Source organism: Prionailurus bengalensis, chromosome E2 (assembly GCF_016509475.1).
Source record: "Prionailurus bengalensis isolate Pbe53 chromosome E2, Fcat_Pben_1.1_paternal_pri, whole genome shotgun sequence".
NCBI classification, from domain to species: domain Eukaryota; kingdom Metazoa; phylum Chordata; class Mammalia; order Carnivora; family Felidae; genus Prionailurus; species Prionailurus bengalensis.
The window spans coordinates 47,739,554-47,756,369 of NC_057352.1; the positions used below are offsets into that span (position 1 = coordinate 47,739,554).

At 40.4% G+C, this 16,816-nt stretch overlaps 1 protein-coding gene across 1 annotated transcript in view; it reads left to right on the plus strand.

Moving 5' to 3' along the window:
- PKD1L3 (polycystin 1 like 3, transient receptor potential channel interacting) overlaps window positions 1-16,816 on the plus strand; it is an 82,220-nt gene that overhangs the window by 3,975 nt on the left and 61,429 nt on the right. Inside the window, 1 exon segment of the mRNA XM_043599384.1 lies at window positions 15,349-15,480. Coding sequence (XP_043455319.1) covers window positions 15,349-15,480 — 132 coding nt within the window.

Here is a 16,816-nt window from a genome sequence, read left to right on the forward strand (position 1 = left end):
TGGTGATCTCACAGTTCATGAGTTCAAGCCCAGTGTCAGGCCGCACACTGCTTGGGATTCTCTCTCTCTCCCTCTCTCTGTCCCTCCCTCACTTGTGCTCTCTTTCTTTCGTTCTCTCTCAAAAATAAATGCATACTAAAAAAATAAAAAGGATGGGTTTGTGTCCTAGTCCTGTCTCAGGGGCAGATAAAGGACATTATGCCCTGAGGTTTACTTAAGGGTGTGGTTAAACAAAAAGAAGGTTGGAGTGCTCTAGAAGGTTTCATGTCACAGAGTCTGTGAGTGATAGTCCATAGGATGGATATAGGGATTTTGATGATACTGATTAGATATTGATTTTCATGATACTGATTACAGTAAGTAACTGTTCATCTGGAATGACTTTCACATGCAGCCTACTCTGGTAGGTAGAGTTGTGCCTGATGTTGCCTTCATGTCTTGACTTGGGTAGAGTGTGGGAGAAAGTGTATGAGTAAACTCCCTTTTCCTCAGGTACCCTGAATCCATTCAGTGCTTGGGCTTCGGAAGGAAGACGAGAAAAGCTAAAGGAGGAAAATAGAGTATGGTGTAGGAAGATGTGAGGGTGAAGGGTGAGGAGGCTGTTGTCTATAAGTGTTTCTCAGGAGTAGGCCATGAAAATTGTGTGTGTGAATGTGAGTGTGTGGTTTTTCTTTGAATCAGCATTTTTCACGGTGTTACATACAGCATTCAGTCTTAACTCTGTGAATTCTCGGAGACCTTACTATGCCTCCGAATCTGAATAAAAATTTTATTCCACTTTAAAAAATGCAAATACATTCTTACTAAAATATGAAGCATCTTTGGGTGCTTCATAAAACAATACATTGCAATGTTTATCTATTATGAGAAAAATAAAAGATCACCATCCTCAAATACTGGGTATTGAAAGGACTCAGTATTTCAAGTTGATAAATTTTTGGTTTCCAGCCTCTCATTCTCCACCCTTTCAAGCTCCCTGCGATATGTTTGTCCGATTTTGCTGTGATAGCATGCTGTTGTTGGCAAGGGCAAGGTTGTGAGGCTGGTCTCTGCATAAATCAAGTGGTCCTGTGTTTCACTGTCACAGATGGGAGTGATTGTGAACTGTTCTCCATCTTCACAGCAGGCTGTTTGGCCCAGCCTATCTCCACGATAGGAAAAGCAACCCTTAATATAGCCTAAATGATGACAATTTTTCCGTCCATTTTTCACTCTCCAAGATTTGAGTTTTTAGACATTTTCACTTCCTCTTCATCTTGGAGTGAAATGCATTTCCTGATATTTATCACTCATGTACTTGCAAGATATTACTGTTGTGAAATAGAGAATGTTTGTACAGAGGATAATCTGGGGCAAAAAGAATTCTAGGGGTGGGGTGCCTGAATGGCTCAGTTAAGCATCAGTCTTGAGTTCAAGCCCCATGTTGGGTGCCACGCTGGGCATGAAGCCTACTTAAATTAAAAAAAAAAAAAAATTCTAGGGGCAACCTGGCTGAGTTGGTGGAGCATGAGACTCTTGATTTGGGGTTGTGAGTTCAAGCCCCATGTTGGGTGTAGAAATTACTTAAAGATAAAATGTTGAAAGAAAAATAACCAAAAAAAATATTTTTTTTAAAGAATTATATTCAGTTATCTAAGCCAGCACTGCAAATTCGGAGCCTGCTTTCCCATAATCATATTAAATAAGTCTCTGCAGTTAGGAGCTCAGGCTCTCATGTCAGACTTCTGAGTTCATGTCTTGATTCTGGAACTTTCCTGTTGTGGCACCTCGCAAGTCCTTCAAAGGATTGTTATGAGGATCAGTAAAATTATACAAGTAAAGTATTAGAATAGTGCCTGGCAGAATATTATAGTTCTTACTGCTAATATTGTGAAATTTCTGTTTTTTTATGCAAAGTGTGTTTTCTGCTTCTAGATGGCATCACATTCATGTCAAAGGTCATTGGAGATTCAATATTGCTAATTACTTTTATATATATATATATATACACACACACATATATATATATATTAATGTTTGTTTATTTTTGAGAGAGAGAGAGACAGACAGACAGACCGTGAACGGGGGAAGGGCAGAGAGAGGGAGACACAGAATGTGAAGCAGGCTCCAGGCTCTGAGCTGTCAGCGCAGAGCCTGGTGTGGGGCTCGAACTCACAGACAGCGAAATCATGACCTGAGTTGAAGTCGGATATTTAACCAACTGAGCCACCCAGGCGCCCCAACCTTTATATATTTTTTTAAGTTTACTTATTTATTTTGAGAGAGAGCACGAGTGGGGGAGGGACAGAGAAAAAGGGAGAGAGAGATACAAAGCAGGCTCCCAGAGAATGCAGAGGCCAACGCAGGGCTCAAACTCAGAAAATGGCAAGATCATGATCTGAACCAAAATCAAGAGCAGGGGGTACTTAACCTACTGAGCCACCCAGGTGCCCCTGCTAATTACCTTTAAAACTAAAGTATTGACACATGTAATTGCTTAGAAGTATTCAGAAGTCACTATTGTTGCATTAGTGTTTATACATTTTATTGTGAACTTAAGGAGTGTCTCTCCCAAAATAATATGTTGGTTGGAAAAGTATTTGTAAATTTGTTCCTTGACATTCAAAAAATAGAGAAATGCAAATTAAAACTGAGATACCATTTCCCACCTATCAGATGGGCATGCATCCACAAACTTAACAACATACTCTGTTAGCAACACTCTAGGAAAGTAGGTACTTTCGTACATTGCTAATGGAAATGCAATAAGATGGTTTCTAGGGAGAGGTATTTGGCAATCTCTAGCAAAATAGCATTGACATCTACCCCTTGACTGAGCCTTCCACCTGCTGGGAATCTATCCCAAAGTTACACTGGCAAAAATATAAAAAGGTACACACACGAGGCTATTCATTGTGGCTCTCTTTGTAATAGCAAAAAAATAGAAATAATCCATATACCCATCTAGGGGGGTCCTGGTTGTAAAAAGAAATGAGGCATATCTCTATGTACTGCAGTGGGGTTACTTCTGGTTTTTTTGTTGTTTTGTTTTTGTTTTTGTGGAAAAAACCCTGCAGAAAATGTGTAATGTATTGCTAACTTTAAGAAAGAGGTTACATGAATATATATGTGTATATACCAACACACACATCTGTATAAACATAATGGAAAAGCAAACAAAAACTAATGAAAATGATTACTTATAAGGTAGAGACTACTTAAAAATTTAAAGAAAAAAAATTTTCAAAGGACCTGACATACATAAACATAAGGCAACTCCAGATAAGGCAAATCTCCTTCTTCAATGAGAAGATTTAAAGACAATTATTTTGGGGTAAACTTGACTATATCATATCTAAGGATATAGGTGAAACAGTCAAATGTCTCATTTATTAACTTAGTAACTTGTTCTACAAAGGCATATTTATTTATTTTATAAAAATATTTCTGCACCTAACCTAGGGCTTGAACTCATGACCCTAAGATCCAGAGTCATATGCTCTTCCAGCTGAGCCAGCCAGGCGCCCCTCTACAAAGGGATATTTAAAATCAGATGTTATGTAAAATAGTATATTAATTTAGGAGCACTGCTCTCTCAAAACTTGCATTTTATGACATAGCTTTATTGAAACTTTTCAAATGCGTCTTCAGCCTCAATGCTTTAATTACCATCAGGGTGATTTCGGTAAAGATTTAAGTTTCCAAAGTACACCATCTTTACTTTCATCTAATGCCATCACAAAACTCACCAACTCACAAGTACCCATTTACAAAAGCAATTGGGGGTCCCTGGGTGGCTCAGTTGGTTAAGCATCTGACTTTGGTTCAGGTCATGGTCTCACAGTTTGTGAGTTTGAGCCCTGTGTTGTGCTCTGCACTGACAGTGTGGGGCCTGCTTGGTATTCTCTCCCCCTCCCCTGTTCACACTCTCTGTCTCTCTCAAAATAAATAAAAATTTAAAAAACTAAAAAAACAAAAAAACCCACACCAAACACCAAAAAACAAAATCATTTGGAAAAGCTGATTTTTACATTTGTTCTTTAGATAAATATTCATGTCTCTACAGTGACAGTTTCTAAATTGCTCTTTTAAGGGATACTTAGAGGGCTTGTTGACAAAGACCTAAGAGTAAACACTAGATGCACTTTGAGTTGTCTTTTTTCCAGCCTTTTGGTCAGGTGTTCTCTATATAATCATCCCAGACTGGTATTGACTGAGTTCATTTCAGGCTAATGCATCTTTCCCAAATAGTATTTATTTTCAAAATTAAAAAATATGAGAAAGAACACTTCCTTCATTTGAAAGACTCTGCAAAGACTTTATTTTTTTATTTTTAAATTTTTTTTTATATTTATTATTTTGAAAGAGAGCAAGATAGAGCACGAGCAGGGGAGGGCCAGAGAGGGAGATCCAGAATTCAAGGCAGGCTCCAGGCTGTGAGCTGTAAGCTCACAGGAACCGCAAGATCATGACCTGAGCTGAAGTCAGAGGCTTAACCAACTGAGCCACCCAGGTGCCCCTGCAAGGACTTTAAGAAGACTCTTTTTAGATGGAAAAATGTGGGAGAATACATTGTCCTTTATTTGGGCACATGTGAAAAAGAAGATGGCCAAAGGCCTATCAAGAAAATAAGTATATATAAAATTAGGGCAAAGATTGCAATAATAAGAGCAGACAATTTTCTCTTTTTCCCTTTGCCCCTCTCCCCTGCTCATGTTCTAATTAAAAAAATAAAAAATAAAAAAAGGGGGTCACCTGGGTGGCATAGTTGGTTGAACATCTGACTCTTGATTTTGGCTCAGGTCATGGTCCCAGGATCGTGGGCGTCAAGCCCCATACTGGGCTCTGTGCTGAGTATGGAGCCTGCTTAGGATTCTCTCTCCCTCTGCCCCCTCCTCCACTCATGCTCTAATAATAATTTTAAAAAGACATTTTTAAAAAGATGAGACAAAACACAAAGCAACAAATATTAATTGGGTACATGTTATGATGACATATTTCAGTATTAATTAATCTTGTATATCCTTTCAGGCACGAATTGATTTCACTACACATTACCTGAAGTCATTTTGTTTTTTGGTATTGCGACTTTTCCTCTTGTCTTCTTGGGTCTCCAGCCTAAACGAGAACTATTTCCATTTCTTTCATCTTGGTCTGAAAAGGCATCTATTTGGAAGCCAACGGAAAAGGTAATTTATAGTATATAGCTCTAGCTTTAAGTCTATAAAATAGTTGTTACTACCACATATATGATAATCAAGACAACACAAAGATTTTATTTGTTTTTTAAGAACAATAACATAGGAATTCTCAAGGGGATCTTGTGCTCTGGAATAGTCACATCACCTTATACTATCCAATGTCCCAAAATGAGTTCCACCAAGTGGGTCAACACTAAAAAGACAGAATTAAGTTCACTTTATGAAATTACATTCTAGGGGCTCCTGGGTGGCTCAGTCAGTTAAGCGGCTTACTCTTGATTTCAGCTCATGTCATGATCTCCCAATTTGTGAGTTCAAGCCCTGCATTGGGCTACACACTGACAGTGCAGAGCCTGCTTGGGATTTTCTCTCTTTCGCTCTCTCTGACCTCCCCGCCTTCAAAATAAATAAACTGGAAAAAAAAGAATTACATTGTAAGCACAATATTCTCCTTGTGTTCTATAATTCCTATTGATAGAGAGATAGGAACTCAATAGGTGAGCAGTAATATTCTTGAATGTGCCTCATCGTGTACACTTGCTGTTTCTCACACACGCGGCCCAACACGGCTTGGCAAAACCACACAACCTCCCTGACTATATGTCAACTGAAATTCGGATCATGAGCCTGGCAATCACACTGTATCCTGGGGGGTTATTTGTGCTTCTACTCTGAGAGGACTACTTCTCACTTCCTCCTCTACCTCCAATGACTAGGAAGTCCCTGATCCTCATTCTCAGGTCAGGTCATAACCTTGATTTCTGTTTCAAAAATAAAATACAAGCAATTAAGAATCCTCTCCACAGACTCCTGCCACCAAACGTGTCCACTGAGCAGCAAGCATCTGCACCCACAGATGATTGTCTTCTGTCCTGTTCCTACAAGTTCCCCGTACTCCTACCCACAGTGAATCTAGCTGCACGCTGGCTCAGATCAAGGACACTGTGCTGGCTGCTGTTTTTTCTGTCTTAAGACAAAGCACCAATTCACACTGCCTCATGAACTACTGCCCCACTTCTTTCCTGATCTTGAGCAAAATTCCCCTAAAAATTGTCTAAACTTGCTACATCCAGTTCCTCTCTTGCTCTTTTTCCTTATTTTTAGGAAACAATTTTTTTTTCTAATTATGTAAAACATTGATAGAGTTTCAATGTCAAAATTATGAAACCAGGAAAAAACTAAATTCCATCTCTGTCCTTTCTACTCTATTCGTTTCCTCACCCAACATGGGCTCAAACTCACAACCCTGAGATCAAGAGTCACATGCTCTACCGACTGAGCCAGCCAGATGCCTCTCAGGGTCCTTTGAAATTTTTGTGTCACTTTTCTTTTTTACATGTGTTCCTATTAAATTTCATGTAAATGAGTCTAATTATTTGACTCTGAAAATATTTTTATAGTACAGTTTATCACATTTAAGTTTATTTTAATAATTTGTCATTTCTTATGTGCTTTCTGGTTCTAATGCTTCCTTGCTATTTTCTTCTGTCTTTGTTGGACTTTTGTTCTTCAGGACTCTCGTTTTAATTGTTTACCTTCAAGGAGTTGTTCTTTTTGAAAACACATTCCTTCACCTGTGTTTGCCTAATTGCTGGGCTCAGGAATGAAAGTCTCTTTAGAAGCCCCCTCATGTGGCTAAAGGAATATAGCACATGTTAGTTTTTCCTTCCCCACCCTCTATTCCTAGATTTTGTTAGTACAGTCTGTAGGTTTTATTCAGGTTATTGTTACATTGGGTTTTTAAAATCTATATTAAGATTAAGAATATCTTTTTGGGGCTCCTGGATGGCTCAGTCGGTTAAGCATTCGACTTTAGCTCAGGTCATGATCTCACAGTTGGTGGATTCCAGCCCCATGTCTGCCCCTGCACAGACAGCTCAGAGCCTGGAGCCTGCTTCAGTTTCTGTGCCTCCCTGTCTCTGCCCCTCCCTGATTCACACTCTGTGTCTCTCTCTCTCAAAGAAAAATAATAATAATAATAAGATGTATATATATATATATATATATATATATATATATATATATATAAAATTTTTTTAGGGGCGCCTGGGTGGCGCAATCGGTTAAGCGTCCGACTTCAGCCAGGTCACGATCTCGCGGTCCATGAGTTCGAGCCCCGCGTCAGGCTCTGGGCTGATGGCACAGAGCCTGGAGCCTGTTTCCGATTCTGTGTCTCCCTCTCTCTCTGCCCCTCCTCCGTTCATGCTCTGTCTCTCTCTGTCCCAAAAATAAATAAACGTTGAAAAAAAAAAATTAAAAAAAAATTTTTTTTTAAGAATATTTTTTTAAGTAGTCTCTACACCCAATGTGGGGCTGCAACTTACAACCACAAGATCAAGAGTCACATGCTCTAGCAACTGAGCCAGACAGACACCCCAAGAATACCTTTAAAAAATTTTTTTTAATGTTTATTTACTTTTGAGAGAGAGAGAGAGACAGAGCGTGAGTGAGGGAGGGGCACAGAGAGAGGGAGACACAGAATCTGAAGCAGGCTCCAGGCTCAGAGCTGTCCGCACAGAGTCCGACTCGGGCCTTGAACCCACAAACCACGAGATCACGACCTGAGCCAAAGTAAAACACTTAACCAACTAAGCCACCCAGGTGCCCCACCCCAAGAATACTTTTTAAAAACTTTTAGCAAAGCAAGGTTTCTAACAATTTAGAACTTATATCAATTTTAACTGGAGATGTTTATGTCCAATCATTTTATACCATAACTTTATCCATCTTGAAATCTTACTTTTGTATCATCTCTATTCTAGTTGTTTTCACAAGATCCACTGGTGGAGATATTTTGGGAACTCATGAATAGTCAAAAAGTCTTTTCTTGTCCCTTCCCAATAAGCCATATTTTAGCAGGGTTTACAAGTTAAAACAGGATCAGGTGCTCTAACAGAAGTCAAAATGGTAGCTTGAACAAAGTGGAAGTTGATTTCTCTCTTCACTTACATAACAGTGTAAGTAAGCAGTCCAGGGCTGATAAGATGGCACCACAGTTTATAGGGCCCAAGCTCTTTCTGCCTTGTTCTGCTGTCAACTTGTAATTGAATATCGTGGTCTATAAAAGCTGTGTTAGCTCCTGCCTCATGTTCACATTCTATCAAGTGGGAAGGGGAGAAGGGAAAGTGGGAAGCCTGATCATTTTCTTTAAGGGCACAGTCTAGAAATTGCACCAATTACTTCTTATATCCCATTGGCTGGAACCTGATCACATGGCCATACTGCTGCAAGCAAGGAAGGCTGGGAAATGTAGTCGTTAGTGGAGCTACTATGTTTCCCTGGAAGGAAGGCACTGTGGTGGAATAAGCAATAGTCTCTGCACTATAAGTAACATTTCTTTCCTCAGTCTTCCCCTCAAAACTCTGTACACATCATTCCCTTGTGTTTTGTCATTTAATGCTATAGTGGAAAAGACTACAGTTAGCCTTTTTTTTTTTTTAAATAATAGGTAGCCTTTTTTCATCTTAGATTGTAAAATGTTTTAATCTGTGTAATACAGAAATTCTCTTAGCATGCATCTAGGTCACTTTTCACTGATTTTGTCTAGAATGTGATGTTCTATATACACATTGTTCTTGGCTTGTGAAAATTTTATTCTCTGCCACCTATTTGTCACTTCTGTTTCATTAGTTCTGATTTTGTCCTTAAGAAATACCAGTTATCGGGGCACCTGGGTGGCTCAGTTAGTTGAGCATCAGACCCTTGACTTAGGATCAGGTCATGATCCCAGTTCATGGCATCAATCCCCTCATCAGGCTCCACACTGAGCATGGAGACTGCTTAAGATTCTCTCTCTCAGGGTGCCTGGGTGGCTCAGTCGGTTAAAGCATCCGACTTCCAACTCACAATTCCAACTCACAATTTGTGGGTTTGAGCCCCACAGTGCACTCTGTATTGACAGTGCAGAGCCTACTTGGGATTTTTTCTCTCCCTCTCTCTCCCCCCCCTCAAATAAATAAACTTAAAAAAAAAGATTCTGTCTCTTTCCCTCTGCCCCTCCCCTGCGTGCATGTGTACATACACACACTCTCTTTCTCTTTATCTCAAAAACAAAAAAACAGTTATCCATGTGCTAAATTGCACGTTTCTGTCCTCCATATCTTTCCTGTCATTCTTTTAAATGAAAAGAATGGTTTTGTATGCTTTTCTCTGTTGCATTCAGGGCGAACTCCTCACTTTTGTCCTCCGTCTCACTGTTTTGATTTTTCCAAGTCGGTTCTGTATTACCAGTGTGGATTTTAACTTTTCTGAAGCATTTTAGCTCTCTTGAAATCCTCCAGTATCATTTATTTCTCCTTTAATTTATCTCATTCTTGTGCATGTTAGCTTCACTTGGTTTATTTTTAAGACTTTCTGTTTATATTAAGGATGTTAACCAGCTTTGTGAAATATTTTTCTGGATTTTGCTGTTGATAATTTTCAGAGGTATATGTTCCTCTAAGTCCTCTGGATTCAATTCCCAGGGTCCAGAGTGACATTCATGGGCTTCTTTTTGTTGTTTTTTTTCCTCATCTTTTTTTTTTTTAATGTTTATTTATTTTTGAGGTGGGGGGAGAGAGAGAGAGGAAGAGGGAACAGGGGAGGGGCAGAGAGAGGGGGACAGAGGATCTGAAGCAGGCTCTTTGGGGACTGCAACAAGTGTCTGATGTGGGGCTCAAACTCACAAATCACGAGACCATGACCTGAGCCGAAGTTAGACACTCAACCGACTGAGCCACCTAGGTGCCCCAGTTTTTTCCTCATCTTTTAAGGCAAGGCCTGTCCAAGCACAGTGTTTGTCCATAGACCAAGAAACTGGATCACCCTTGGTTCAGCAGCTTGTTGACCCACCTAGTGGTCATAACCCCTTTCAGATCGCCAGTTGAAGCACAGGATCAGTTGCTGGTTCCCCGTGAGCTGTTGAAGTAATGACCGTAATCCAAGGTGACATTTTTCTCAACCTTAAATACATTGCTTAGATTTTGACATCGTTCGATATTATTACACTCATTCTCCAGATGAGAAAGCTAGTAGGCTGTCATTTGTCTAAGGCTTCATAGTTACAGTAAAAGGTAGACCAGGTCAAGAGCTCAGGTCTTTTGCCTCAGAATCCAGTTTCTAAATTTTTTTTAAAGTTTATTCATCTTGAGAGACAGTGAAAGGGGGGGTACAGAGAGAGAGGGAGAGTGAATCCCAAGTAGGCTTTGTGCTGTCACTGCAGAGCCTGATACGGGACTCAAACCCATAAACGGTGAGATCATGCCTGACCTGAGCTGAAACCAAGAGTCAGGTGCTTACCCGACTGAGCCACCAGGCACCCTCAGAATCCAGTTTCTTTCTTCTACTTTCCATCCTGCATTCCTTGGTAGAAAAACATGGCAGTTAACATCTCACAACTCTGTCCTCCCCCAGCAGTAGTGGCTACAATGATTCTGCTGCTAAATATACCAGTCCCATCAACAACAAAGGGAATGTTACAAAAAGAGATAGAGAGAGCAGGCTTGCTATAGCCAGATAAATTGTAATGGGTCTAGACACGCATGCCTTGAAAGAGATCAACTTAAGTTAATAGCAAATAGCTATGTCGGTTTTTTAATGTTAATTTATTTTTGATAAATAAATCCCTGTGCAAAAGTGGGGGGGGTGGGGTGGGTAGAGACAGAGAATGCAGAGCAGGCTCCAGGCTGTCAGGACAGAGCCTGACGAGCTCAAACTCACAAGCCTTGAGATCATGACCTGAGCCAAAGTCTGAGCCTTAACCAAATGAACCACCCAAGCATTCCTCAAATAGCCATGTTAACACACTGATAGTGCCTTCAGATTACGGTTTTCTTGCTAGAAAATGTGGAAAGGGAATGAAAGCGATAATGGTGATCTGGTGAAATGTTGTAAATGATCATTTTCTAGAAAAATCAGACTACAGCCATACCACCCTCAACATGGCCAATCTCATCTAAAAGTACCATAAGGAAAGAAAGAATGAAAGGGAGGGAAGGAGGGAGGAAAGATCAGAAAAATGCTCTGATTTATTAATAGAGAGAGCTCCTCCTTTTGCTAAAATTATGAATCATATATTTCTGCAGTAATATTTGTGTACTGGCAACTTCACAATTGCTCTGATTTAATGTTTTTATACAGAGAGCCTTTGGAGAAGAAGCAGAGATGAGACATTAGTGATTTGTGATGCTTCAGCTCTAGAATCCCAGCTTGTCTGCAGAATTATCAACAGTGGGAAATGATCAGTTTGGTCTCCATATAAAATGATTTATACTGTTGTTCACCAAGAATGAAACATCCTTAGGTAAAATAGAAAGAGATACTTCTATCCTACACTTTTACTTGGACTCGACCTGCTTTCTTCTTTCTGAGGCAGCTGCTCACCCAGCAATGGCATGTCCCCACACTGCTGGTGCTAATCTTGTAAGTGCCTCCCTTGACAGTAGACACCTGGGGTTATCAATCTCTGTCTTTCCTGGTCCGTCCTGCCAGAATACTACTCGGTCTCCCCGAGTTCTCTGGATGTAGTTTTCTGATAAGGAAAGTACTTACGTGCAGGAAGGAACCAGGTTTAATGGGTGCTTTACCAACAACATTTTTAAAGCCTACCTCTGGCTTTCATGTTGTTATAATTATCATTTGTTGGCTGGTTGTTTATTCCCTGCTTCATTCCAAAAAGGACTTGTGACATCTTACAAAAGGATATTGCAATGTCATAAAATTCAGATTTCTTTTTAAAAAGGAAAAAAATTTGAAAGGGAAATAAAAGTAGAAACTCTGCATAATCTATAAAAGTTCACATTCCAGAAATTTCTTCACCTTCTTGCCTCTGTGTCCTATATAGAAACCTTTCAGTGGATGTCTAAATATAGATTTACTTTTGTTTGACCCACTGCCAAAAATAAGATTTTCTAGCAGTATAAAAGAGAACAGGGATGAAGTAAAAATCCCTTAAGTCAACATTTTCTTTTTTTTTTTTTATGTTTATTTATTTTTGAGAGACAGAGAGCACATGCACAAGTTGGAGAGTGGCTGAGAGAGAGGAAGACACAAAATCTGAAGCAGGATCCAGGCTGTCAGCACAGAGCCTGACGCGGGGCTTGAACCCATGAAACATGAGATCGTGACCTGAGCCAAAGTCGGACACTTAACCAACTGAGCCACCCACGTGCCCCTTAAGTCAGTATTTTCCAAGCAGTGTTCTGCAGCACAGCAACCAACGTTGCCTAAAACGTTTCCAGAAGGAAAGAAAACAAATGTTGCTGCCTGCAGGACTTCTCAGGGCCTTCCATATGGCCAAACCTAACCACTTCTGACCAGCTGCACCATTATCTCGCTGTAGTCTAAGCCTCCATCATCTCCCGGCTGCACTTTGCATCCACCTCCTGCTCATATCCCTGCTTCTACCCTCGGCCCTTTCCTGTCCGTGCTCAACACAGCAGTCACAGGAGTGAGGCTTTATGACCCAAGTCATGCTACTGTTCCTCAAAGCCCCCGCTGTCTTGGAAACACTGCCTTCATTTTCATTTGGTAAAATTGGCTTCAGCCTTTTCCTTTATGTACCTTTCAGTCCAAGACCCTGTGCCGTTCCATCAGCCCCTTTCCTTCACTACCCAGAGTCATGAGGCATGTCCTGTCTGTCACCTCGGTGCCTAGCAGCCGGCCTGCATCTGAAACACAGGCTGGGAAAGCTCCGGTGGAGATGACCTCAAGCCCCATAGTAGACTCCCTCCCGAGGTCTTTACTTCTCACCAATAAACATAGTTTCAGGGGGCACCTGGGTGGCTCAGTCAGTTAAGCGTCCGACTTCGGCTCAGGTCACGATCTCACAGTCCGTGAGTTTGAGCCCCGCATAGGGCTCTGGGCTGATGGCTCGGAGCTTGGAGCCTGCTTCTGATTCTGTGTCTCCCTCTCTCTCTCTGCCCCTCCCCCGTTCATGCTCTATCTCTCTCTGTCTCAAAAATAAATAAACGTTAAAAAAAAATTTTTTAAAAAAAACATCGTTTCATGAGGCATCTGATCAGGTAAATACGGAAAACTGAGGTCACCCTGGGTACCTTTGTGGCACTGTAAAAGCATTCCTATTCTATTTTGTGATGTTGCAGGAACAGCCATGTGAGGAACGGACCTAGTTCACCCCTTACATCTGAGCAGAACTCTACCTAAGAGAGTAGAGAACTCTACCCTATGCTGATGCATAAGCACGTGTCCTGCTCAAAAGCAAGCACTAAACAAGTCCACAGTGGGTTTTATACCCACTTCAGTATTTAATGTCTTATTTTTATTCAATACGATTATTTTTGGTACTTCTGATGGGGGGGACGCTTTGTCCATCTGCCACAATTTTCCAGCCATGGCACACCCTTCTGGACTGTTATTCCTACTCACCACCTCAGTGCTCCTTTTCTTTTAGTTCCCTTTTTCCCCACAAACTTAAAAAAAAAAAAAAAAAAAAGACAAAGCCACTTTGATAATGTTGAGTGAAGAAAATCATCCTTCTTCTCTCTCTCTCTTTTTTGTTTTTTTTAAACACAAGCCCTACTTACATGCAACCTAACATTTCCTTGCTAAAAGGTAATCCTGTTTATGCTGGATCTGCTTTCAGTGGCAATTGAAACTACACATTCACTATTGTTGCAGTTAACATTGTGCTCTCCTGGCAGAAAAACTGATCTACAGTGGCTTCAACAGAGAGGGTTTTGTTTTCCTTAGATAAAGAGAAGTCTGAAGTATAGCATACCCAAAAGGGCGTACAGATAAATTATTGGAAATATTCAGAGAATACCAGATCAATAGACAAAAGCTGATTGTACTTCTACACATCAGCAGTAGTTAGAAAATAAGATTAAAAAAAAAAAAAAAAAAGAATAGCAAGTACCTAAGAGGAAATGTAACGAAAGATGGGCAAAACTTATATGGGGACAACTGTAAAGCTTTATTAAGAGCTAATGAAGAAAGGTGAAATGAATGGTGAGATCCACCATGACTCAGCCCAGGTTCACACTGCTCTAAAACATCAGATAAGGCGCCCTTGGTGTCCTTCCTGGCTGCAAGTAGAATGGCATTCGATAAGACCTTGACCTTCATTGGAAAACGTGAAGTTGCGTGGCAGCTGGGTCTCACTCGTACCTTTATTCCTGCTCATTTACACCTTGGTCCCAAAGTATAATACCAAAACTGGGTGGTCCTCAATTCTAAGATCATTCTGTAACTGCTCCAACCCCCTATAAACCCTACGAATTAGGAATACCCCTATTCACTTGCATGGCCCACAAGGGCCAGATCATAACTGACTTTAACCGCTCTGACTCCTGAGCCTAGCAGCACCCAGTAGGCCCTTAATTATGACTTATTGAGGGGTGCTTGGGTGGCTCAGTCAGTTAAATGGCAGACTTTGGCTTAGTTCATGAATGATCTCATGGTTCATGAGTTCAAGCCCCATGTTGGGCTCTGTGCTGACAGCTCAGAGCCTGGACCCTGCTTTGGATTCTGTGTCTCCCTCTCTCTCTGCCCTTCCCCTGCTCATGCTCTCTCTCTCTAAACTAAACATTTTTTTAAAAAAGACTTAACTGAATACATGACTGAATTAAGCTGCAGTGGGCTGTTCTCTAGAAATTGCGTCAAGTAGTTGGTGTAAACAGATCATCTCAGTCAGGACTTCCAGTTCAAAAGCAGTGGCCTCTTAAAAGTTTTAAGACCATGTCCAGAGTTCTGGGTTTGTTTTCTCAGAATTTCTGCCTCCCACCTCCTGCCATGTGGAATTTCAAGTACCTGTGCTTCCCTCTTGAACATGAACTCTTGAATTGAGAGACAGGAACCAGCGGGAAACCTGAGGAAAGCATACTTCTGAATAGAAAAGTTCATTTTCATTGCTTTGATTTCCATGTATCCCCCACTTTTGATCATGGCCATGAGATTTAAATTTCTCTTACAGATCTTATTCCCAGACCCATCTGTCCCTGTATCTATCATTGTAAGACCTAGGTATCTCTTTCCTCTATTGCATGGAAGAGGTGAACATTCTATGCATTTGCAGAAAAGCTTCTGAAAGTAGTAACTGTTAGGGGGAGCCTGTGATTCATTGAGCTTGCAATGTTACTGGAGGTCAATTCTTACTCAAACAAGGTCTGAAACTACTAAAGTGCAGCCATTTTCTAGAGATAATGTTGAAAAAATCCTTCATTCTCAACAGGTCGCAGATGAGCCAGCAGGGAGTTTGAACGAAGTGATTCATGGTTTGCAAAGTCACAGCAAACTACGGAGAGCTTGTGAGGTGCTCCAGAAACTGACGGCCTTTATGCCAGAATTTTCTAAGTCAGCTCAAGTAAGCAAGAGGGTGATCGGGAGGAAACGAGATATGAGAAAGGGGGAAGTGAAACAGACAAAATGTGTATAAAGTAGAAAATACGTAATCTAGAGATTGTGCCCTGTGCAGAATTTAGCCTTGTGAACCATTTTGTAGAGACCCAATTTAACATTCAGTCAGGGTATATTTAAGTCTGAAGATTGCGGATAAATTGATCAGTAATGACCTTTTCAGATATGCTGTGTTTATTTTCTTTTGATCATTTATCAAGTTACTGTCTTTCTGATACATTTGTTAGACATAATGGGAGACAGAAATAGATCCACTCCTTGCCCGAGATAGAGCAGTTCAGCTTCGAAACAGACATGGGCCATCAGTGCCCCCGCAATGCTTACATTTGTTCCCTCCACATTTGCCAAGTTATTCCCAGTAATTATTCGTGCCTGTCTCTACTCCCTACACATAAATAAATTAAGGGAATGAGATTCATGAGAATTTTCATTTTTTTTCTTTTCCCTGTCCTATATTTTCAGATATCTGTGATAAGCATATATATACAATTTGGGCTGGTTTATTTTTAATTACGGCAATAATACATGCTTGTTATTTAAAAATCTGAATTAAAGCATATAAAGTTATAAAGCAATAGCCCTCACTGTCTTTATCCTTCTTGCTAATCCCATTCTCAGGATGTAATCACTATTATCAGATTTTTTTTTTTAATTTACATCCAAATTAGTTAGCCTGTAGTGCAACAATGATTTCAGGAGTAGATTCCTTAGTGCCCCTTACCCGTTTAGCCCATCCCCCTTCCCACACCCCCTCCAGGAACCCTCTGTTTGTTCTCCATATTTATGAGTCTCTTCTGTTTTGTGCCCCTCCCTGTTTTTATATTATTTTTGTTTCCCTTCCCTTATGTTCATCTGTTTTGTCTCTTAAAGTCCTCACATGAGTGAAGTCATACGATTTTTGTCTTTCTCTGACTAATTTCACTTAGCATAATACCCTCTAGTTCCATCCACGTAGTTGCAAATGGCAAGATTTCATTCTTTTTGATTGCTGAGTAATACTCCATTGTGCATATATATACCACATCTTCTTTATCTATTCGTCCATGGATGGACATTTGGGCTCTTTCCATACTTTGGCTATTGTGGATAGTGCTGCTATAAACATGGGGGTGCATGTGTCCCTTCGATACACCTGTATCCCGTGGATAAATGCCTAGGAGTGCAGTTGCTGGGTCGTAGGGTAGTTCTATTTTTAGTTTTTTGAGGAACTTCCATACTGTTTTCCAGAGTGGCTGCACCAGCTTGCATTCCCATATTATCAGATTATTATTAATTTGCTCTAC